This window comes from Megalobrama amblycephala, linkage group LG18 (assembly GCF_018812025.1).
Source record: "Megalobrama amblycephala isolate DHTTF-2021 linkage group LG18, ASM1881202v1, whole genome shotgun sequence".
Taxonomy (NCBI): domain Eukaryota; kingdom Metazoa; phylum Chordata; class Actinopteri; order Cypriniformes; family Xenocyprididae; genus Megalobrama; species Megalobrama amblycephala.
Window position 1 is genome coordinate 3,333,498 of NC_063061.1, and position 25,357 is coordinate 3,358,854.

Here is a 25,357-nt window from a genome sequence, read left to right on the forward strand (position 1 = left end):
AGCTGATTTGCAAAAACAGATAAATCCATTTTTATTAATTCTCACAAATCATGTTTTTTTTTATTTATTTTTTTTTTATTGTGCATTTCAAGTAATATCAATCAAGCTGCAGTTGGGTTGTTTTGATTAAGTAATAACTTCAAAGTACAGGTAACTTACAAAATTAAAGTTCATTGAAAGTATGTTATATATATATATATATATATATATATATATATATATATATATATATATATATATATATATATATATATAAGTTTGTTTCTTAGCAAAAGCAGATAACTCCACATTTCATGTTTAAAAAAAAACAAAACAAGTAATTGCTTTGTAATTGCATTTAAAACACTCAAATACATGTGTGCACACAAACGCACTAACAGATCGGCACACGAGCAGGCACACACACACACACACACACACACACGCACAAGGACAACCAAGGGTTCAGCATGTAAGAAGTGTATGGTGTACAAGGACTTGCAGGAGTCAAAATTCTAAATCCTCGATTACTTTTAGTCAGCTTTGACGAAACTTCCTTCAGCTAGCGCGTCTTTTTGAAGTGACTAGACCTGAATACTGCACGCTGATTCGCTAAAGCTGACTTATCGGTTTCTGTACACAAACAACAAGGGCGCTTGTCGGTTTCTGCTGTAAAACGTGAACTCGCAATGCCTTGACAGTGGACAATACCGGCTTTTCTGACAAAATGTATCTAGGGTTCAGAATGTGCTATATGTGGAGAATAACGTTCAGCAGTCCATTAATTTTTTTTGTTTTTTTTATCGTTTTTGCAAATTAACTTTAACTCTTCATAAGTGAAAGCGATGTGACGTGTAGCCAAGTATGGTGTTTCATACTCAGAATTTGTGCTTTGCATTTCACCCATCCAAGTGCACACACACACCGTGAACACACAGCCAGAGCAGTGGCAGCCATTTTTGCTGCGCCGCCCGGTGAATGATTGGGGCTTAGGTTGCTTGCTCAAGGGCACCTCGCTACTGAGACTCAAACCCACGACCTTCGGTTTACAAGTCCTTTCTAACCATTAGGCCACAACTGCATGAATATAAAGCTAAAATTTTATCATAATAGACTGATAAAAAGATTTTAAAAAATAAAATTTTTAGGCTCCGGGTCATTTTGACCCCCTCAAGGAGATGTTTTGTTACCCTCTGGGGAGGAGAGCTTTGTGATTTACTGTACTGTATCTTGTGGTCTAACTGTCTTTTTCTCACGTGGCTCCCTGCTTTATACCAAATCAGGTTCCTTCGTGTCCACATGGGTGAAGTACTACTGCTCCTATCACCGAGAGCCCAAACGTATGACCTTGATGCTGTTCGATCAGAAGTCTGGGGGCAAAGTTGTAAGTTGTTTTTTTTCTCTCTCTCTCTTTCTCTCTCTCACTCTCTCTCATACAAACACTCTTGCACCACTTTCACTCAACAGCATGTGTAACCTTTGGATTGGAGAGTGAGTTCTGGCACAGGCCACGTGCTTGTTCCCCATGCTGGCACTGACACGACTCTTAGCCTGCACAAAAAGCTGTGTATCGCATGGTTGAGCTGGCACTAGTGTCTGCACCTGGTGCTGTGCCCGTCCCACTCTCCCCTGCCACACACACAGGGTCAATAGCACGAATCTCACACCAGGGACTGCATGCGGCCTGATTACATTCTGACCACACACAAACAAGCTAAACACACAGACTTGCCAACTGCAAGAGAAAAACAAACAGAAAACTTGTTTTATTGTGATTATAAATTCAATACAGAATCAGATTGTCTCTTGATTTATATGGTTTGTGTTACTGCTGACATATTTACTTAGAAATGCATGAAATTTGTCTACGTTCAATTGAAAGGTTTCTGTCTGTTGCACCATGTAAACGCCCATGTGTGTGTGTGTGTATATATATATATATATATATAGTACAGTCCAAAAGTTTGGAACCTCTAAGATTTTTAATGTTTTTAAAAGAAGTTTCGTCTGCTCACCAATGCTACATTTATTTAATTAAAAATACAGTAAAAACAGTAATATTGTGAAATATTAATACAATTTAAAATAACTGTGTACTATTTAAATATATTTGACAAAGTAATTTATTCCTGTGATGGCAAAGCTGAATTTTCAGCATCGTTACTCCAGTCTTCAGTGTCACATGATCCTTCAGAAATCATTCTAATATGCTGATTTGCTGCTCAATAAACATTTATGATTATTTTCAATGTTGAAAACAGTTGTGTACTTTTTTTTCAGGATTCCTTGATGAATAGAAAGTTCAAAAGAACAGCATTTATCTGAAATACAAAGCTTCTGTAGCATTATACACTACCGTTCAAAAGTTTGGGGTCAGTAAGAATTTTTATTTTTATTTTTTTTTAAAGAAATTAAAGAAATGAATACTTTTATTCAGCAAGGATGCATTAAATCAATCAAAAGTGGCAGTAAAGACATTTATAATGTTACAAAAGATTAGATTTCAGATAAGCACTGTTCTTTTGAACTTTCTATTCATCAAATAATCCTGAAAAAAAATATTGTACACAAATATTTTGTACAATTGTACACATTAAATGTTTCTTGAGCAGCAGATCAGCATATTAGAATGATTTCTGAAGGATCATGTGACACTGAAGACTGGAGTAATGATGCTGAAAATTCAGCTTTGCATCACAGGAATAAATTACTTTGTGAAATATATTCAAATAGTCAAACAGTTATTTTAAATTGTAATAATATTTCACAATATAACTGTTTTTTACTGTATTTTTAATTAAATAAATGTAGCCTTGGTGAGCAGACGAAACTTCTTTTAAAAACATTAAAAATCTTAGTGGTTCCAAACTTTTGGACTGTACTGTATATATATATATATATATATATATATATATGTATATGTATATATGTATGTATGTATATATGTGTGTGTGTGTGTGTATATATATATATATATATATATAATATAATATAATATAATATTCTGTATATATGGTCACATTTTAGTTTAGGGTCAAATTCTCACTATTAACTAACTATTAACTATGATTTTTGCCTCAATAAACTAAAAGTTTATAGTTCGGATATAAACACTGATGTCTACGGTATTGATCATAATAGAGCAAATCCCCTTTTGAAAGTAACTTGGCTCTTCAAATAACGATTGTATCAATTACATTGTTATTGTTTTGAATAAACAACCTCTAGCAGTGAAATTACGTAACAGGCATAGCTTGATGATGCCATGAATGAGTGTGGAATCATGGGAGTTGTCATTGTCACCTCCACAGCCGACGGAAAGCAATCCAACGGGACTCAATGCAGAAATCGTGATCATGGATGAGTTAATGGATTAGTTCACTTTAAAACTAAAATGACCAGATAATTTACTTGCCCTCAAGCCATCCTAGGTGTAAATGACTTTCGTCTTTCAGACGAATACAGTTGCTTGCAAGCTTTATAATGGCAATGAACGGGATGAAGCTCAAGAAAGTGCATCCATCCATCATTAACATACTCCTTATGGCTCGGGGGGTTAATAAATGCCTTCTGAAGCGAAGCGATGCGTTTGTGTAAGAAAAAATATCCACGTTTAAAGGGTTAGTTCACCCAAAAATGAAAATAATGTCATTTATTACTTACCCTCCTGCCGTTCCACACCCGTAAGACCTTTGTTAAACACAAATTAAGATATTTTAGTTGAAATCCGGTGGCTCAGTGAGGCCTCCATAGGGAGCAATGACATTTCCTCTCTCAAGATCCATTAATGTACTAAAAACATATTTAAATCAGTTCATGTGAGTACAGTGGTTCAATATTAATATTATAAAGTGACGAGAATATTTTTGGTGCGGCAAAAAAAAAAAACAAAACAAAAAAACGACTTCTATAGTGATTGCCGATTTCAAAACACTGCTTCAGGAAGCTTCGGAGAGGTATGAATCTTTTGTGTCGAATCATGATTCGGATCGCGTGTCAATCCGCCAAACTGCTGAAATCACGTGACTTTGGCGCTCCGAACCGCTGATTCGACACGCTGATTCATAACACTCCGAAGCTTCATGAAAGCTTTGTTAAAGCTATATTTAAAATGCTTATTTTAAATATAGATTAAATATACCAATCTATAGCTGACATTTCAAACATTGATCTTTAATATCATCTAATATACATCATGTTGTGTATATAATAACATATTTATGGGTATTTCATACTGAATATAATAATAATAAATAAATAAAAATGTTATTAAAACACAGTTACAGCAGATACTTTACTTTTTTCAAGTTTCCTTCTATTTTAATTGAATTTGAAGTTGAATTATGTTTGCTGTATCAGTTCAATATAGCTCATATTCAGTACACATTACAGAAGCTTGTGTAGCCTTTATCTTTCACGCCAACACCAAATATAAATAGAATTAAATGACTGAAATTGTAATGAATGTAGATTCAATGTATATTCCAGTAAATAATAGAGTAATGTTTATGTATTGCATCTGCGACGGTGACATTTACAACAATCATTGCAGCTAATCCTTCAGTTGGTTAAAACGAACATGTTTACAGTAAGTATACTTATAATGGAGGCTTAGCAGGCAAAACAGCCAGAGGGATTACAAGCAGGAATTACAAACTCATATTTTTAAGCACTTTGTGTGGAAACCAGCTGACTGCCTGTCCGCTAATCGTCAACATATTTGGCATGATATTTTAGTACGCTATAATGAAAAAATTGTTTTAGAAGAGAAGTCAAGACTGGCAAAAAACATATATTGAATTAAACATGCAATGTGATGAGATAAAAATATTACTTTACACAGTCAAAGGTTGGTAAGCAGTTCTGTCACACTAGTGACAGGATGTTTTGCTAAGGTGTTGTGGGTGGTTACTAGGGAGTTGCTAGGGTGTTCGGTGGCTACTTACCGGTCCAAGTCAAGTATTTCTGTAATGAAAATCGTAAAATGTTATCAATTCTAGTAGTAATAGCACACTGCAGCTCAACGAGCCACAGAATTTGATAATGAATGTTTGCAGCACGAACGGTGTGGTTGAATTATGGACCAAAGTGTAATACTTTAGGTTAAGGGTTCAAATACTAATGCTTGCCATAGGAAACACAATAACCTAGAATGACTTTGTCCCTAATTGTGCACTTAAAGTCTTGCAGACTTATTGTAGACTAGACCGCAAAGTGTCCCATTTGTCATTTTTAGTTTCAGATGTTTCACCTCTCCATTACATCCTCAGTTTGTTTAGTCTGCAGTCGTTACGCTAGCATTACCTTGGCACCTTTTCCGGTATGAGATGAGAGAAAGAAAACTAAAGAGAAGTCATTCAGTAGAGTGGACTGGTAGAAACAATTAGACTGTAAGTGGAGAGGTCACTGAAAAAGAGAGCATCAGCGGCATGTGTGTAATGTGTCGCTAGTCTCTACAGGAGTTGTGAAGTGTTGGAATAAAAATAGCTCACCACATTTAAACACCCATTCCTTGGCCAGACTTTGCAAGAAGATACTGAGTAACCTTACACTTTATCATACATTTATATAATCATTTTTGTGATGACAGTGTTGTCTGTAAATATAGAACATCTGCTCACATTTTCCTGTCAACTGTCCAGGCTCACATAAAATTCAAAGTCAAATAGTGAAAAATTATATTTAACCATATGTGTCTCTTTCAGGGAGATGAGGACAGCTTTACGCTCAAATCTTGCACCAGAAGGAAAACAGACTCCATCGAGAAGAGGTTCTGCTTTGACATTGAAGCCGTAGACCGGTGAGTTGATGGCCCACATACCCGCCACCAGATGGCGCTTTAGTCCACATAACACCCAGTGGGAGTCATACTTCCTGAAAGGGGGTGGAGAGTATAAAAAGAGTACACTGCAGATAGCTTCAACCTGTCATAACTGTTGCAGTAACTAGGAATGGAGAGTTAAAGTGGCCATCTAGGAAGGAGATTACTTTACATTTAACCTTTAGGCCAAACGATGTCCTCAGCCCTCCTCAAAGTGGTGACACAATGTTGGACTGTTGGGAAGTAGCCCACACCATTATTTGCACACTCATTTTCTTAATATTTTAGTCTTGTTTCCCAGCAAAATCGTGTCAGATAATAAGATTTATTTCCACAGAATATACACCGATCAGGCATAACATTATGACCACCTTCCTAATATTGTGTTGGTCCCACTTTTCCTGCCAAAACAGCCCTGACCCATCAAGGCATGGACTCCTCTAGACCCCTGAAGGTGTGCTGTGGTATCTGCACCAAGATGTTAGCAGAAGATCCTTTAAGTCCTGTAAGTTGTGAGGTGGAGCCTCCATGGATCGGACTTGTTTGTTCAGCACATCCCACAGATGCTCGGTTGGATTGAGATCTGGGGAATTTGGAGGCCAAGTCAACACCTCAAACTCGTTGTTGTGCTCCTCAAACCATTCCTGAACCATTTTTGCTTTGCGGCAGGGCACATTATCCTGCTGAAAGAGCCACAGCCACCAGGGAATACCGTTTCTATGAAAGGGTGTACATGGTCTCAACAATGCTTAGGTATGTGGTATGTGTCAAAGGAACATCCGCATGGACGGCAGGACCCAAGGTTTCCCAGCAGAACATTACCCAAAGCATCACACTGCCTCCGCCGGCTTGCCTTCTTCCCATAGTGCATCCTGGTGCCATGTGTTTCCCAGGTAAGCGACGCACACGCACCCGTCCATCCACGTGATGTAAAAGAAAATGTGATTCATCAGACCAGGCCACCTTCTTCCATTGCTTCGTGGTCCAGTTCTGATGCTCACGTGTCCACTGTTGGTGCTTTCGACAGTGGACAGGGGTCAGCATGGTCACCCTGACTGGTTTGCGGCTATGCAGCTCCATACACAACAAACTGTGATGCACTGTGTATTCTGACACCTTTCTATCAGAACCAGCATTAACTTCTTGAGCAATTTGAGCTACAGTAGCTCATCTGTTGGATCGGACCACACGGGCCAGTCTTCGCTCTCCACGTGCATCAATGAGCCTTGGCCGCCCATGACCCTGTTGCCGGTTCACCACTGTTCCTTCCTTGGACACTTTTGATAGATACTGACCACTGCAGACCGGGAACACCCCACGTCTAGCCATCACAATTTGGCCCTTGTCAAACTCACTCAAATCCTTACGCTTGCCCATTTTTCCTCCTTCTAACACAGAGGGCTTGACATTAACTTTTTTGCTCACCAGCCACTGTGGCTAATGGTTTTCCAAAGTTATTATCCACTCAGCATGTTCACTGGCCACAATTTTGACATCAATAGCATGGGGAAAAACTGCCATATAGATTAGAGCTGCAACAATAAATCGATGCTTCGCGATTCGTGGATCGTTTCTGAGATTTTCCGAATGCATCACGATTCTTTCTCGAATAGATTCTGAGATTAGTTTTTAACAGCAGATGGCACTCTAGGCTAGTTTTTAACCACATGCTCAAATGCTCATGAAGAATTCATCGTTTCTACGGTGCAGACATGGACGATCCTGCATCGTTGCAGTAATTAGACCATAATCGATTATAGCTCAATCCAATAGAGCAGCTTTGGGATGTGGTGGAATGGGAGATTCTCATCATGGATGTGCAGCTGACAAATCTGCAGCAACTGTGTGATACGATCATGTCAATATGAACCAAAATCTCTGAGGAATGTTTCCAGCACCTTGTTGAGTCTATGCCACAAAGTGGAAAAGTGGGTCCAACCTGGTACTAGCAAGGTCTGCCTAATAAAGTGGCTCTTACTGTGGCCATTTAGTAAGCAAACACACAGTCTGTGCATGAATGTGTATATTACAGTAATGCCTTTGTGCTGAATCATAAAGTAACGTAAGCAGAAGTGTCGATGTGTCATTTTCCATCTTCTCTTTCCACACCGACTGCTACTGGAAAAAAATAAAATCTCATTACTATGGTAACCAATATAGCTATCACGGATATTGACAACATTATTTGGACAAACAGATCAGATTTGAGGATTTGCAAAATCAGAGTACGAACAGTCCTTTTACAAGTCCAACCAGTGCCTTGATAATGTTCTTTTGCCAAGAGAAAACCTTTCTCTGATTTAGCATACGACAGTAAAAGTAAAAGCCAGTGTACTGTGCCATGTGCTGGAAAACCTCTTAATATTTCAGTATGGCAGCTCTATCAGTAAATCAGTAGCGCACACACTCACACACCATTAACCCATGTGACAACTGAAGGTTAGGTCATGTCAGGTCAGGCAGAGTTATGGTTATAGAAGTGGGCCTGTTTAAACGAGTTTGTGGGCAGAAGCCCCTAGATTTACAATGTGTTAGTGCAGTGGTGGTGTGGAAAACAAGGACTTTTTGTGTATGTGATGATCTTTTTTTTTTTATTAGCTTGAGCCGACATATAGGAAGGTGTTTGAATAGTGTTTTTGTGGGTTTGCAATCAGAAAAGCAGGAGGATTTTGAAAAATTGCAATGTGGTTTGTATAAAATACATTTGTGAATAGTTAACGGATGTTTCTTCAACTATCAATGCTTTTGTCCTTGTGAAAAAGTACACTTTAGCATTCATTTAAAAAGAAATAATAGACTTTAAAAGAATATACTACATATGAATTTAATATTTTATGTAAATGAAAATGTATTATAGTTTAAATTATGTTCAATGCATTTAATTGAACTTAAGAGGGCTTTTTTGACCCACTTAAGTACATCTTTATATGCAATTTAATAATTACTTGTGTTTGAAATATGGTTAAAGTGTACTGTCAAATGTGCTGACAAGCATTTACAACTTGTCATGTATTTAAATATATTTGTAATTACATTTCTGAAGATGCCGTTACTCCATTTAAAATATTTTTACTTTAAAGGTGCAGTAAACGATTTCTGAGAAATGCTGTTGAAAATTTGAATCAACACCTAAACAAATAAGTTTGCCAATGTTTGCTAGATGTCTGTTCTGTGTGTGTGTGTGTGTGTGTGTGTGTACTGTCCTGGCTGTGTAAATATGAGAAAAACAAAGTGGATCGGACCAAAACACTCTTGTAGTCAACACAGAGATTGCTTTGTTTCTGCTCGATACGTGAGTAACATTGGTTTTCGCTGTTTCACAGAACCAGCGTTTGCTGTCGTTGTAGCTGAATCACAGCTGATTCATCCATACTTGCACCAGCTGTCTGATGCGATTAGTCGTCGCCTGAGCGTCTTCGTTATTTTGGGGGTGGATCAGTGAAGGGGGAGGGCTGTTTCTTTTGGGTAGGGGTGTTTGTGTGTCCATTTCAACAGTGTTTCTCAGAAATCGCTTACTGCACCTTTAAATATAATATCAGATAACACACTATTAATTTACGTATGATATCGAACCCATTAAAATAAGTGTACTTATTTAAAGCATGACCGATTATTAAAACACAATGATTTAAAATGTACTCTAAACTTCTCTTTAAGTACACTTAAGTGGCTTTTATTTCATTAATATTATATTATCTGCAAGTACAGATTTTTTAAAAATATACTTTTAATATTTGATGTACACTACAAGTGCACATTTACTACAATTAAGCGCACTTCTTTTTTTTTTACAAGGGTTGCCGTGTATACTTTTAAGAAAACAAATTGTCATAGAACACGCACGTTCACTAGTTTATTTTACTTGTCTACTAACAGTGTCCAACTGTAATAAATATACATGCATCACATACATGTGGTTATCCCCACAAAGATATTATTCGAAATCCTTGTCCTTGTGGGGACATTTTTTTAGTCCCCATGAGGAAAACAGCTTATAAATTATACTGAGTTATGTTTTTTGAAAGTCTAATAATGCAGAAAGTTTTCTGTGCTGGGTAGGTTTGGGGTTAGAGGATAAAATATACAGCTTGTACAGTTCAAAAAAAAAAAAAAGTTTATGGAAAGTCCCCATAAAATAAGAAAACCCAACGTGTGTGTGTGTGTGTGTGTGTGTGTGTGTGTGTGTGTGTGTGCGTGCATGCATGTGGACTGTACCCCTGTGCATGCCTACGTGTGGACCTGTGTGCATGTTTCAGGCCTGGCGTGATCACCATGCAGGCGCTGTCAGAAGAAGACCGCAGACTCTGGATGGAAGCCATGGACGGAAGAGAACCGGTACTATATCTGAGAGATCGTAAATTTGTTTCACTCACAAATCTGATAGGCTTCATCTTAAGAGTGTTTCACATGCTTGGCACTGCTGTGCATCAGATAAAGTGTATTCTCGTTTTGAATGCATATTCATGGGACTCATTGAGTCTCATAAATATGCATTGTTAAGGCCTTTCGCCTGTTCTTTTTGGATCTGAATTCAGATACAGTGGTTTAGTTGAGTGTTGGCTTCATAATTGAATCCGCAATGTATTGTAGGATGTTTTATGCTCTTGTTTTATTATCTAGTGAGCTACCTTGCTAGTCTGCTACCTACATAGACTGCTATCCTTAAAGGGTTATTTCACCCAAAAATGAAAATTCTGTAATTTATTACTCACCCTCATGTCGTTCCACACCCGTAAAACCTTCGTTAATCTTCGGAACACAAATTAAGATATTTTAATTGAAATCCGATGGCTCAGTGAGGCCTCCATAGGAAGCAATGACACTTCCTCTCTCAAGATCCATAAAGGTACTAAAAACATATTTAAATCAGTTCATGTGAGTACAGTGGTTCAATATTAATATTATAAAGTGACGAGAATATTTTTGGTGTGCCAAAAAAAACAAACAAAATAACAACTTATTTAGTGATGGCCGATTTCAAAACACTGCTTCATGAAGATTCGGAGCACAAATGAATCAGTGTATCGAATCATGATTCAGATCGCGTGTCAAACTGCCAACGGCTGAAATCACGTGACTTTGGCACTCCGAACAGCCGATTCGATACACTGATTCATTTGTGCTCCAAATCTTCCTGAAGCAGTGTTTTGAAATCGGCCGTCACTATATAAGTCGTTATTTTGGGTTTTTTTGGCGCTCCAAAAATATTCTCGTCACTTTATAATATTAATATTGAACCACTGTACTCACATGAACTGATTTAAATATGTTTTTAGTACCTTTATGGATCTTGAGAGAGGAAGTGTCATTGCTTCCTATGCAGGCCTCACTGAGCCATCGGATTTCAACTAAAATATCTTAATTTGTGTTCCGAAGATTAACGAAGGTCTTACGGGTGTGGAACGACATGAGGGTGAGTAATAGATGACATAATTTTAATTTTTGGGTGAACTAACCCTTTAAGGGCAGCATGCTAACTTGAACAGAACCAGAATCAGTGACTGACGAAACACTCTTTAGGCAACAATTCAAATAGTGCTTATCACACACATACGCATACACACACACACACACACACACACACACACACACACAAATATAAAACAATAAATAAAAATACACACAGGACAAAAAACATTCGACAGTTAATTTTAATAGAGTTAGCTGTCCCAGATAGCACAGATAGCATATCTCTAATATGTCTGCTAAAGAGATTTTCACCTGGAAAGCATCTGCTGTGTACAAACATCTGATAAACATCTCAGAAAAAGCAGTTTTACATACATTCTAGGGGCCCTATCATACACCCGGCGCAATGCAATGCCAGGCGCGACACAAGTGTTTTTTGCTAGTTTCAGCCCGACACAGTTATCATTTTTATGTCCTGCGGCACGTTGTTTAAATAGCAAATGCACTCACGCCTGTCTGTTCGCCCTTGAGCGTGCTGGTCTGAAAACAAGGAGTGTTTAGGTGCATTGTTGGCGTGTTGCTATTTTGAGGCAACTGAAAACGACTGCGCCATTGACCAACTGAAACCTGCTCTAATGGTGCAATATTTGTTTTGTTATTTAAAGAGCGCGTTAGTTATATGAGCCTATAGGCGGGGGTGCACAACACGCATACAAATGAAATTGGCTAATTATTTGACCAATCGTGGTCAAAATGTATTTAAACTGATTCCGCCATAAATCGTCATGGTGGTCGCACCTGACTTTTAAAGGGTGTCTATATTCCGCCATTAAGAGAATATAAATTTTGGACGATGCGCCTGGTGCACCAACCATTTATTCTGTCCTTAAACTAGCAAAAGTGGATTCAGACACGCCCTAAGTGCTTAGATCGTTAAAATAGGGCCCTAAATCATAAACATCTTAAAGACAAAAATGTCTATTTAACGTCTGACAGGAAATGTCATTGCAGATGAGCAAACACTCCAAAAAATACAATATGTAAATGCAGATATCAAATAGACGTCTCCGTGACGTACATGTGCTATCACGGGTTAGCATGCTGCTAAGCTAAGCAGTATGAAAATTAAACTTTGTATTTATTTTTATCAATATTGTTTGTTTTTGAATTAATTATACATTTATAATCCACGTGTCAGTCGTCCTCCATGCCTATGCAGGCGGCTCACTAGGTTTTGAAACAGATAATGTGTTAGCATGCTAAATGACTCGAAGCCTGCTTTCAAAAGCACTCAACAAAGAGATTATGCATGTAAAATAGTGCAAATGAGCTGTCTGTACTGTGTGCTACAGTATGAAGGCTTCTCAACTGATAGCACAAAATTGTACTTGCTGAGCAGGAGATGATTTTTGCTGCTTTGTGTTGACAGCCACAAACCTAACCACAATGTCTTCTCACAGGTGTACACCCTGAATCGTGATAGCCAGAATGAAGGCAGTAAGTAAATTTGAAAATCATAATTCAGTTGAATTACAGAGTTGTTGCACACTCTTGTTGTATATTACTAAAAGTGGTAGGTTTGTTTTACCATGAAGTTGTACTGGTGTTTAATTTGCCCTAATGTACTTTCTATTTAAGTGGCCCAATTAGATGTCATCGGCTTCAACGTTGTCAAAAAATTCATCTATGCCGTAGAGACCAGAGGTACGCCTCTTTTATTTCTCCTGTTTAGATGTAAAGGTCAGATGGTGACCAGAACATAAGTGTGACAGTCTGTGGTTTTCTATAACAGGGATTGATGAGCAGGGGCTATACAGGATCGTTGGTGTCAACTCCAGAGTGCAGAAACTACTCAGCCTGGCCATGGGTGAGAATCAGCATCCCGCTGCTGGTCATTTTGCTTTAGTGAATTCTGGAGATTAAAATGAAATGAATTTGAGTCATAAATGCCACCTATGCAATTTCTCAGCCTTAAAATGGTTTTGAGTAACACATAATTCTCTGGTACGAGCAGTTATATCATAAATCATAACGCTCTGTTGGAGCTGCTTACAGTAAGAGTCACTGTTTTTATTTATTTATTTATTTATTTATTTATTTATGTTTTTGGCCTTTTTGTGACTTTATTAGATAGAACAGTGCAGATGAGACAGGAAAGCATGGGGCAGAGAGAGAGGAGAACGGGATTGGCAAAGGACCTTGAGCCGGTTATCGAACTCTGGTCGCTGGAGGTGCTACATACAAGGCTATTGGCTCACTTTTTAGTAGTTTTTCCTATGCAAACATATGCTAGACAGGCGTCTGACCCTCTTTAGACCCTGCCTTCTTGTCCATTCATCAGCACTGCCGCTCTGCTGTTACTATTGTGTACTATAGTAACTATAGTGTTACGCCTGTCACTCAGAAGCAGTGTTGGGGAAGTAATGCATCACAATATTGCGTTTCTCCCTGAAAAAGTAACTAATTGTGTTACTTTTTATGAAAAGTAATGTGTTACATTACTTTTGTGTTCCTTTTTCTTACCTGGGCTGGGCTTGCTTATTTGTTTTTTAATAACAACAAAAAAAGTTCTATTTTTGGTTAATGTAAAGGCCCTTTCACACCAAAAGTGAAATGAATAAGCCTCAGGCTGAAGGAAATGCAAATTTACACCTGTACAGTAGAGGGCGCAGCTCAAACAAACCTTTCAGCTGTGCTGCCATTCTGGATTAATGAAGAATAGGATACAAGAAAAGAAAGTTCAACGTTCTTATTTCTAAATCCAATCAAAGTAATTTTTGCTTATTAGTATGGTTAATTTAGATCATTGAAGGTCAGTAGTAATAAAGTGAGATTAAATACATAAAGTATATTTGTGTCATTTAATATATATAATTATTACAGGTTTGCGTTAAATTCTGAGATTGCATTTCACTGTTTTTATTCATTTTGAGGAATACTGAATGTTTTCGTGCAAGTGACTAGATACCATTGACCGTGGAATCTAGTTTTATCGCAACGCTCACTTGTAGTTTTTAGACAGTTTTGTTTAATTGTAACACGAGTGGTCTAGTTGTCACGTTGCGTCATTGATTTACACTGTAGACAGCTTTGTTGATTATAATGGAACATATCTAGGTTTACCGCATTACTCCCTTGCAGTGTAGACAGATGTATTGATTACAAAGTGTGCGCCCTAGTTTCTTCATGATGCATTGCTCTTGTACAGACAGATATGCTAATTACAATAGTGATGATTTTTCTTGTGGAGTTGGACCTTTTGCATATTAGAGACATTTTTTTTTTGCAATTCATCTAGTCGAATTGAATGAAAATTAGTATAATAGCGTATTTAAATCCTAACCTGCAGTGTCAAATGCATTGACCTTGTTCTTTGCCACCATGCTGAAATCCATGTTTGTGTCCCTCCCATATTACAGTATTTTTTACTGTACTTTCAAAGCACATCTGCTTCATTTGTGTATAAAGCTTCACTTAGCAAGGAACTATAATTATCATCTGCTTAAGAACAAATGCACTCTTCACACGCAAAAGTAATAGGAATCCCGTCACACCCTGTGGTGAAAGGAGGATGAACAGACTTTCATGTTGTTGTGATAATCACTAGATCACCATTCTTTAACTGCCTGGTTCAGAGGTAATGATATACTTTGACAGTTTTGCTTAAGGAAATGGCTTGCGATTTTGATACTAATTAACCCTCACGCATATGCATAGTTTACTGGCACACACAGTACATGTGCTGGCACAATGGTTGTGCTGAGTTGGTATGCATTTTTTTTTTTTTTTTTTTGCAGTTGGTAATTCCATACAAATGTTGAGCCAAAGTAATCATAAGATACTTTAATCCCTCTTCTAGACCCTAAAACCTGTGCAGATGTGGAACTGGACAGCACAGAATGGGAGATCAAGACCATCACCAGTGCAATAAAGCACTACCTCAGGTACCAACCTACCCCATCACACAATGACCAGAGGTGCATCAGTCCAATTTTAACAGTCTTTAGCCTGACCTGTTGCTGTTTGTGTTTCCATCACGGTCCAAATTACAGTGAAGATTAAGCAAAATAGCTTAAAGGGTTAGTTCACCCAAAAATGTTATTTATTACTCACCCTCATGTCGTTCCACACCCGTAAGACCTTCGTTAATCTTCGGAACGCAAATTAAGATATTTTTGTTGAAATCCGATGGCTCCGTGAGGCCTGCATAACCAGCAATGACATTTCCTCTCTCAAAATCCATAAAGGTACTAAAAACATATATAAATCAGTTCAAGTGAGTACAGTGGTTCAATATTAATATTATAAAGTTACGAGAATATTTTTGGTGCGCCAAAAAAAACAAAATAATGACTTATATAGTGATGGCTGATTTCAAAACACTGCTTTAGGAAGCTTTGGAGTGTTATGAATCAGCGTGTCGAATCAGCGAATTCGAATCGCCAAAGTCAGGTGATTTCAGCAGTTTGGCGGTTTGACACACGATCCGAATCATGATTCGAAACGCTGATTCATAACACTCCGAAGCTTCCTGAAGCAGTGTTTTGAAATCGGCCATCACTATATAAGTCGTTATTTTGGTTTTTTTGGTGCACCAAAAATATTCTCGTAACTTTATAATTTTAATATTGAACCACTGTACTCACATGAACTGATTTAAATATGTTTTTAGTACGTTAATGGATCTTGAGACAGGAAATGTCATTGCTGGCTATGGAGGCCTCACGGAGCCATCGGATTTCAACTAAAATATCTTAATTTGTGTTCTGAAGATTAACGAAGTTCTTACGGGTGTGGAACTTCATAGGGGTTAGTAATAAATGACATTATTTTCATTTTTGGGTGAACTGACCCTTTAATAAAGCCTGAACCTCGTAGTTTGTCCAATCTGTCATATTTTTTTTAAACTTCATTGTTGATTTCAAACTCTTACTACACGCACCTCAATAGACTTTTAAAAATGGTGGTTGAAATAAAATTCTCAACCAATCAGCATGTTCAGCGCCCAAGTCCCACCACCGAAAGTTCCTGAACTTTGAAAACGTATTACCTCACGAGCAGGGACTTTCTGAGGGGGAAATTTTTACCCAGAACTTCATTTAGACCCTGGTCCCTGCGGTCGAAAGTCACCGAGTACCACCCCAAAGTCCCTCGTTCCTGGGGAAAGTTCCTGCGGTGGAAATGCAAATAATGCAACACAAAATGTATTTTACCTACCTCGATTTGACTAGCCCCTGTAAAACACCCTGGCAAATACAAAACAAGGAAATACACTAGAAAACTAGAAAATACAATAGAGGATAGCTCTCTGTAATTGTATGGCTTAGTATGCTGTCAGTTCTGTTACAGCCTGATGGACTATACAACAGGTGATCTTATTAAACATATTTTAAATTAAGTATAATAATTTAAAATATTGAACTATATAAAAACTTTGTTTAATTATTTACATGTTATTAAAGGGATAGTTCACCCAAAAATGAAAATTTGCTGTTAAAGGTGCCATAGAATTGAAAATTTGAATTTATCTTGGCACAGTTGAATAACAAGAGTTCAGTACATGGAAATGACATACAGTGAGTCTCAAACACCATCGTTTCCTCCTTCTTATGTAAATCTCATTTGTTTAAAAGACCTCAGAACGAACAGGCAAATCTCAACATAACACTGACTGTTATGTAACAGTCGGGATCATTAATATGTATGACCCCAATATTTGCATATGCCAGCTCATGTTCAAGGCATTAGACAAGGGCAGGCCAGTATTAACGTCTGGATGTGCACAGCTGAATCATCAGACTAGGTAAGCAAGCAAGGAACAATAGTGAAAAATGGCAGATGGAGCAATAATAACTGACATGATCCATGATATCATGATATTTTTAGTGATATTTGTAAATTGTCTTTATAAATGTTTCATTAGCATGTTGCTAATGTACTGTTAAATGCGGTTAAAGTTACCATCGTTTCTTACTGTATTCACGGAGACCAAGAGCCATCGTTATTTTCATTATTAAACACTTGCAGTCTGTATAATTCATAAACACAACTTCATTCTTTATAAATCTCTCCAACAGTGTGTAATGTTAGCTTTAGCCACGGAGCACCATCAAACTCATTCAGAATCAAATGTAAACATCCAAATAAATACTATACTCACATGATCCTGAAGCATGCATGCAGCATGCATGAAGAACATTTTGTAAAGATCCATTTGAGGGTTATATTAGCTGTGTGAACTTTGTTTATGCACTGTTTTATAGTCAAGAGCTCGGGGGCAGGGAGCGCAAGGATTTAAAGGGGCCGCAGCCTGAATCGGCGCATATTTAATGATGCCCCAAAATTAATTAAAAAAAATCTATGGGGTATTTTGAGCTGAAACTTCACAGACACATTCAGGGGACACCTTAGACTTATACATCTTGTGAAAAAACGTTCTAGGGCACCTTTAATTTAGCTTCAGGCCATCCAAGATGTAGATCTAGACTTTTTTTCTTCAGTAGAGCAGTAAAGAAGATCTTTAGCTGAAACTGTGATCCTCTATGATTCATATAATGAAAGTCAACGGGTGCCGTCACTTTGGGATTAAAAAAAAAACACGCAGACAAAACAAAACTTAATACCCGCGGATTCCTGATGGTACATTGAACGTCTCAAGAAGCAAAACAATTGGTCTGTGCAGGAAACTGCAAGAAACATTATTTACAATATTATTACCTCTAATCCACAGCCTTGGCAAAAGGTCCTGAGCACATTCACAAGCAGTCTGCAGCGCGATCTTCCTGTCGCATAATGACATATGCACGGGAGCTCAAACGTTGAGAATCTATGAAAAGTCAATCTTCCCAATTGAGATCACGCATATACAGGTTGCGGCATCCAGAGTAAAAACAAGTAAGTACGATTTTGATGTACAATACGACACGCGTGTCTTCCCTCTCTGTTGTAAACAAACACAGCATCAGCTCACATGTGAGATTCTCTTTCACATACGTCATTATGCCAAGGCTGTGGATTAGAGGTAAAAAAAAAAATGTTGTAAATAATGTTCAGTTTCTTGCACAGACCGATCGTTTCACTTCTAAAGACCTCAATGTATCGTCAGGAGCTGCGGGTATTCATTTTGTTTTGTCTGCATGTGTTTTTTTGAATATCAAAGTGACGGCACCCATTGACTTCCATTATATGAATCACAGAGGACCACAGTTTCAGCTTAAAGGTGCCCTAGAACCAGTTTTTACAAGTTGTAATATAAGTCTAAGGTGTCCCCTGAATGTGTCTGTGAGGTTTCAGCTCAAAATACCCCATAGATTTTTTTTTTTTTTATTAATTTTTTTAACTGCCTATTTTGGGGCATCATTAACTATGCACCGATTCAGCGTGTGGCCCCTTTAAATCACACGCTCCCTGACCCCGAGCTCTCGACTATAATACAGTGCATTTACAAAGTTCACACAGCTAATATAACCCTCAAATGGACCTTTACAAGATGTTCGTCATGCAAGCTGCATGCATGCTTCGGATCATGTGAGTATAGTATTTATTTGGATGTTTACATTTGATTCTGAATGAGTTTGATGGTGCTTAGTGGCTAAAGCTAACATTACACACTGTTGGAGAGATTTATAAAGAATGAAGTTGTGTTTATGAATTATACAGACTGCAAGTGTTTAAAAAATGAAAATAGCGACGGCTCTTGTCTCCGTGAATACAGTAAGAAACGATGGTAACTTTAACCACATTTAACAGTACATTAGCAACATGCTAACGAAACATTTAGAAAGAAAATTTTACAAATATCACTAAAAATATCATGTAATCATGGATCATGTCAGTTATTATTGCTCCATCTGCCAATTTTTGCTATTGTTCTTGCTTGCTTACCTAGTCTGATGATTCAGCTGTGCACATCCAGACGTCCTGCCCTTGTTTAATGCCTTGAACATGAGCTGGCATATGGAAATATTGGGGGCGTACATATTAATGATCCCGACTGTTACGTAACAGTCGGTGTTATGTTGAGATTCGCCTGTTCTTTGGAGGTCTTTTAAACAAATGAGATTTATATAAGAAGGAGGAAACAATAGAGTTTGAGACTCACTGTATGTCATTTCCATGTACTGAACTCTTGTTATTCAACTATGCCAAGGTAAATTTAAAATATTCACCTTTAAAATATTCTTAACTGTTCTACTGAAGAAAAAGTCACCTACTTCTTGGATTGCCTGAGGATCAGTAAATGTAAAATGTAAAAATCAATAAACTTTCCCTTTAACTTGCATTTATGCAAGTTTTCTCTTTAAAGCGTGACAAAATATTATTTAAACAATGATTTTAAAGTACTTTAACTAAAACTTTTTATTTGTCATCATTTTAAAGTGCATTTAAAGGGTTAGTGTCATTAATTACTCACCCTCATGTCGTTCCACACCCATAAGACCTTCGTTCATCTTCAGAACACATTAAGATATTTTAAGATATTTAAGATATTTTTGATGAAATACAAGAGATTTCTGACTCCTCCATAGACAGTAATTTAATGACCACTTTCAAGGCCCAGAAAGGTAGTAAAGACATTGTTAAAATAGTCCATGTGACTACAGTGTTTCAACCTTAATTTTATGAAGCATAGGAGAGAAGAAATTGTTGAATAAAGTCATTATTTTTGGTTCCTGTGTTGTGATTCGACAGCAGCTTAGCGCACCTTGCCCGGAAAGGTCACGCCTCTTACCATAACGTGGAGATGCACGCGCTCAGTGTTATTGTAAACATGTCTTTAATTTTACCCTATCAATTTGAGCCGGAATCAGACCCGGTGATTGGACTGCGGGATGAAAATAACAGCGTTTCGACGACATGGCGACAAACACACTCTACAAACGCAACTCTTGTGTATTCCTGTGGGCGGAGGTTAGTCAAAAAACTGTTTTAGTGACGTCATTAAAGAAGGAAGTAGAGGGATGTAGTCCAAACTGGCCGTTCGATGTAGGCGACTTCTGTTAAATAAAATATCTCGCTTGGCATTGAACTTTGAGCTTTAAAATTTTACAGATTTTATTTATACTCTAACAACAACATTACACACTAACTAAAGTTTGAAACATGGGATCACGAAGAACGGGACCTTTAACAATGTCTTTACTACCTTTCCGGGCCTTGACAATGGTGATTATATTTCTGTCGATGGAGGAGTCAGAGAGCTCTCAGATTTTATCAAAAATATCTTAATTTGTGTTCCGAAGATTAACAAAGGTCTTACAGGTGTGGAACGACATGAGGGTGAGTAATTAATGACAGAATTTTCATTTTTGGGTGAACTAACCCTTTAAGTGGCCTTTTATTTCATTAATATAATATTATCTGCAAGTACAGAAAACTTTTAAGATTTGAAGTACACTACAAGTTTTTACAACAAACGTTTTTAGTAGGAGGAACATGGGGGACCTATTTGTTCATGACACCGGCCTGGAACCACCCACAACATGCCAGCACCGTGGCATCAAGTTTTGCATGGGCAATTACCACTCATATTTTTGTTGGAAAGTGTAAAAAAAATATAGTCAGTAATGTTCTAAACATTAAAATATTTTCTAACAAACCATTTGATCATTCATATTATTCAACAGCATTGTTATTACACTACAAATTAGCCTGCAGTCTAAAAATAAAACCTCCGGAAGTTAGTGAATAAGTAGTGTACAACTTTAAAAACGGTAAAGGAAGACATATCACCCTCATGTCTCCAAACACTCTCTGTTTATTCTCTCTGGACGGCATGATTCCTTTTGTCTTTGAGTCTCACAGTCTATTCGGTCTGTTATCTAATCGCTAATCTTTTCTGTTCTTCTCTGCTATCAGGATGCTGCCGGCCCCTCTCATGACATACCAGTACCAGAGGAGCTTCATCAAAGCAGCCAGTGAGTTTCTTTCCATCTGTCTGGTTGGACCGGTCTGGCTTTATTTCCACTGATCTATTTTGATTGCGTGATACTATTTGACTACAGTTCGACAATTTGATAAGACACAGTACAGAGCAGGAGTGCTCAGGCTAGTAAGACTCAGTCCAAAGCAGGAAACCGGGGTGTAGAGAGGAAAGAAAATGGATTTACAGTGTGGCGGCTGTTGTCTGAGACCTCAAGGGATGATGTCCCTCCTCCAGATCTTCTTTTTGTAGACCATAAACTTCAATTTTCACACTGCAAAAAAGTGAATTCAATCAGAAATGTCATACTTTAGCTTTAAACACAAACGTTAACATTTTGTTTGATTTTTGCTTTATTTTCTTGATCAGTTTTTTTTGTGTGTAAGATAATAAGACTGGTTTTCAGACAATATAATCTTGTCTTAAGCATAAGTGTACAACATTTAGTGAAGTTTGTTCTTAAAAAAACACATATAAAACATATTTAAATATAATATAATATAGTATAATATAATTTAAAATCAGTGCTGTCAAACAATTAATCGCGATTAATCGCATCCAAAATAAAAGCTTGTGTTTACATATGTATATTTAAATACACCCACATATGTATTTATTTAAGAAATATTTATATGTATACATGTATATTTATATATTTATATTTATAAATAATTTATATTATATACAAATATAAATATTTTATATATAAATATAATATATTTTTTTTTAAATGTAAACACAAACCTTTATTTTGGATGCGATTAATCGGTTGATAGCAATATAAAATCAGTGCTGTCAAACAATTAATCGCGATTAATCGCATCCAAAATAAAAGTTTGTGTTTACATATGTATATTTAAATACACCCACATATGTATTTATTTAAGAAATATTTATATGTATACATGTATATTTATATATTTATATTTATAAATAATTTATATTATATAATATATATATAATATATTTTTTTTAAATGTAAACACAAACCTTTATTTTGGATGCGATTAATCGGTTGATAGCAATAATATAATATAATATAATATAATATAATATAATATAATATAATATAATATAATATAATATAAAATCAGTGCTGTCAAACAATTAATCGCGATTAATCGCATCCAAAATAAAAGTTTGTGTTTACATATGTATATATAAATACACCCACATATGTATTTATTTAAGAAATATTTATATGTATACATGTATATTTGTATATTTATATTTATAAATAATTTATATTATATACAAATATAAATATTTTACGTATAAATATAATATATTTTTGTTAAATGTAAACACAAACCTTTATTTTGGATGCGATTAATCGGTTGATAGCATTAAATGTAATGTAATGTAATGTAATATAATATAATATAATATAATATAATATAATATAATATAATATAATATAATATAATATAATATAATATAATATAATATAATATAAACACATTTATAATTAAATACTTTTTATTCTATTTTATAATTAAATAAAGCTGTGGTGTTTTTGAATTTGGGTTGTGCCAATTCCTATAAAGCAATGAAGTTTAAGCTACAGAAATATAATATATTATAAATACAATATGAAGAGTTTGGTTCCAAAACGCAATAACTCCATTTTGATTATTTTGAGTAAAAAGGTGTTTTCTTTACCAAAAAATTGGCAAGATGAAAACCCCTATTTTCTGTTTCAAACTTTCACATAGCATCTTTTGGATATAAAAACATTAAAAATTCAAATCTACATTTTGATTTTAAAAAGTTTATTATAAAAACGTATTATTTTTTTCCCAAAATGCAATTAATCCATCAATATAAAAGTTATTTTTCAAACTGAAAATACACAACAAAGTAAGTTGATTCACATATATGACAGAGTCTAAACTTTGCCAATATTTATCTTATATTCAGCCATTTTACTAAAAATACATTCAGCCGTCACTCCCAAAATGGTCATCTTGTTAATGTTATGAATTATTTGTCATTACCGATTAAAGAGTATCTGGCGCCACCGCACGGTTAAATAAACACATTTGCCGAGTACATTGGTATTAAAAACGGCTTTTGTAAAAGGCTTTAATGTTTACAGTGTGTGGAATGGTGCGCTGTGATTGGTTGAGAGCGGATATATCGCGTTCTGCAGAAAAAGGAGACTGGCGTTTGTCGCGTTTTGGGAAGAAAGGGAGAAAACATGACAGAATAACACGACGGATATCTCATTTTGCGCAAAATTAATAAATGACTTTTCAATACCGACCGACAGATACAATACTGATTTTGGTGGAAACTCAATTTTTTTGAAAATGGCGTTTATCGCGTTTTGGAACCAAACTCTTCATATATTTTCCCCCCTTGTCATGTCTAAAACATCCTCTTTTATACCTCTCCTCTCTCACTATATTCTTGTTACTGAGGATTATTAGTTTATCATGGCAGCCAGACAGATTAATATTTTAGTGACCTTCAGTCAGAAATTTCACACTTCAACTTTAAGCACCAACTTCATTCAATTTTATTAGATTTTTTATTAATACAACTGTTTGCTAAAATTATTGTAGTTATTATGTAAAATATGATTCATTAATTAAAGTAATTTTTTTTGTATATAATTATATACAAAATAATTATAAATATATTAAAGTATGTATGCTCTGAAAAAAAATATTTAAATGTAAGTTTGCTTCTCAAGTAAATTTATCTTGATCTTTGAATATTTTTGTACCGTAAAACAACACACACACACACACACACACAAAAACTGATTAACAAGATATTTTTTTTTAATTTGTATCTCATCTTATCTCATTTTGCTCTCTATCATTGTTCCCTTTTTAGTCTCTGTTTTTCTCTCTGCTCTTTTTTTCCAGCCCTTAAGGGTGACGTTAGGCCCTTGTCCTCATATGAACTCGTTTTTTGGAGTGCTCCGCCCCTCCCTTTCAGCCTTTCATATTCTCTCTTTTTTCCACCCCTCCCCTCGTTCATTCCTGTCTATGTGAGCCGTTTATGTGATAAAGAGCAAGGTACCATCTGGAGTTTGCCCTTCATCAGAGAGAGAGAGAGAGAGATGGGAATATGGGAGTGAGAGATGATGTGAATGTGTATGTAACTGGAGAAGACTAAATCAAGAGAGACAAGAAAGTGTGAAAATGTTTGTGTACAGTCTAGTGCTTGAATTTCTGTTCAACACAAAGAAATACGTGTCTGGTCTGGTCATGTGCTATCCATAAAACTGGGACTTGCAGTTTAATATACGGTTTGTTTTTGCAGGAAATGCTATTCTTTATCTGTATTTTGTGTGTAAAACAACCTTTGGCTAAAACGATTAAAACAATTTCTTAAATTATTAACTAATTAAAAGCATTTTTAAAAAAATAATAATGATAGATATACAGTATTAAATATACAATCTCTGAAAACATTACTAATTGCTTTGTTATACTATTTTATACATGCATAAAGCTGCGGTGCTCACGCAGGCGTTGTGTGTTCGAATCCAGGTTGCAGCATAAAGCAATGAATGTGAGGCTGCAGAAATATTATAATCAACAATATACTTTTCTCCCTTGTTATATCTTTTATACCTCACATATACTCTTGTTACTGCGGATTATTAGGATATCGAGGCAGCCGGATAGATTACTCTAATATTTCAGTGACCTTTAAGAGCCTGTGTCTGGTGGCTTAGCCTTGCCCTTAATGGACACTGCTGCAGCCGTCACCTACACTAGGTGGCAGAGTTCCTTGCTTTTTTACAGCCAGACAGACACAAACACACAAACACGTGAGCATTAATGTCATTTTAATTGGAATAATGTGTCTGTGTTGGTGCAGGTCGTGTCAGGAAGTGATCTCAGAGAGTGGGGGACATGATTTTTGTTCAGCGGCAACAGATGCAATTTTTCAGAGCTGAAATGTGTCTGTTGAAACTATGCATCAAGACTTAATGAGTCTGGGCTCTATCATAATGCACTCCAGTTAAATACAACAATAAAACGGCTACAGTTCATGCGGAACAAAAGGAAATGTGCGTGTTTTCCTTTGCAGCCGCTCACTCTCTCGCTTCCTCTTTCTCTGTCTTCCTAGAACTGGACAATCCCGAGGCGAGGGTGGCGGAGATCCACTCCATAGTGCACCGTCTCCCGGAGAAGAACCGCCAGATGCTGGAACTTCTTATGAAACATTTGGCCAAGTAAGTTTTGGTGTTGACGCCCATTTAT

At 36.4% G+C, this 25,357-nt stretch overlaps 1 protein-coding gene across 5 annotated transcripts in view; it reads left to right on the plus strand.

Moving 5' to 3' along the window:
- Positions 1 to 25,357, plus strand: part of LOC125252902 (rho GTPase-activating protein 26-like) — a 126,728-nt gene that overhangs the window by 64,513 nt on the left and 36,858 nt on the right. For all 5 annotated transcript variants that reach the window (XM_048166562.1, XM_048166560.1, XM_048166564.1 and 2 more), the window contains exons 9-17: positions 1,263 to 1,363; positions 5,685 to 5,779; positions 10,057 to 10,135; positions 12,670 to 12,706; positions 12,848 to 12,913; positions 13,002 to 13,076; positions 15,069 to 15,153; positions 21,068 to 21,126; positions 25,224 to 25,329. In XM_048166562.1, coding sequence (XP_048022519.1) covers positions 1,263 to 1,363; positions 5,685 to 5,779; positions 10,057 to 10,135; positions 12,670 to 12,706; positions 12,848 to 12,913; positions 13,002 to 13,076; positions 15,069 to 15,153; positions 21,068 to 21,126; positions 25,224 to 25,329 — 703 coding nt within the window. The remainder of the gene's footprint in view (positions 1 to 1,262; positions 1,364 to 5,684; positions 5,780 to 10,056; positions 10,136 to 12,669; positions 12,707 to 12,847; positions 12,914 to 13,001; positions 13,077 to 15,068; positions 15,154 to 21,067; positions 21,127 to 25,223; positions 25,330 to 25,357) is intronic.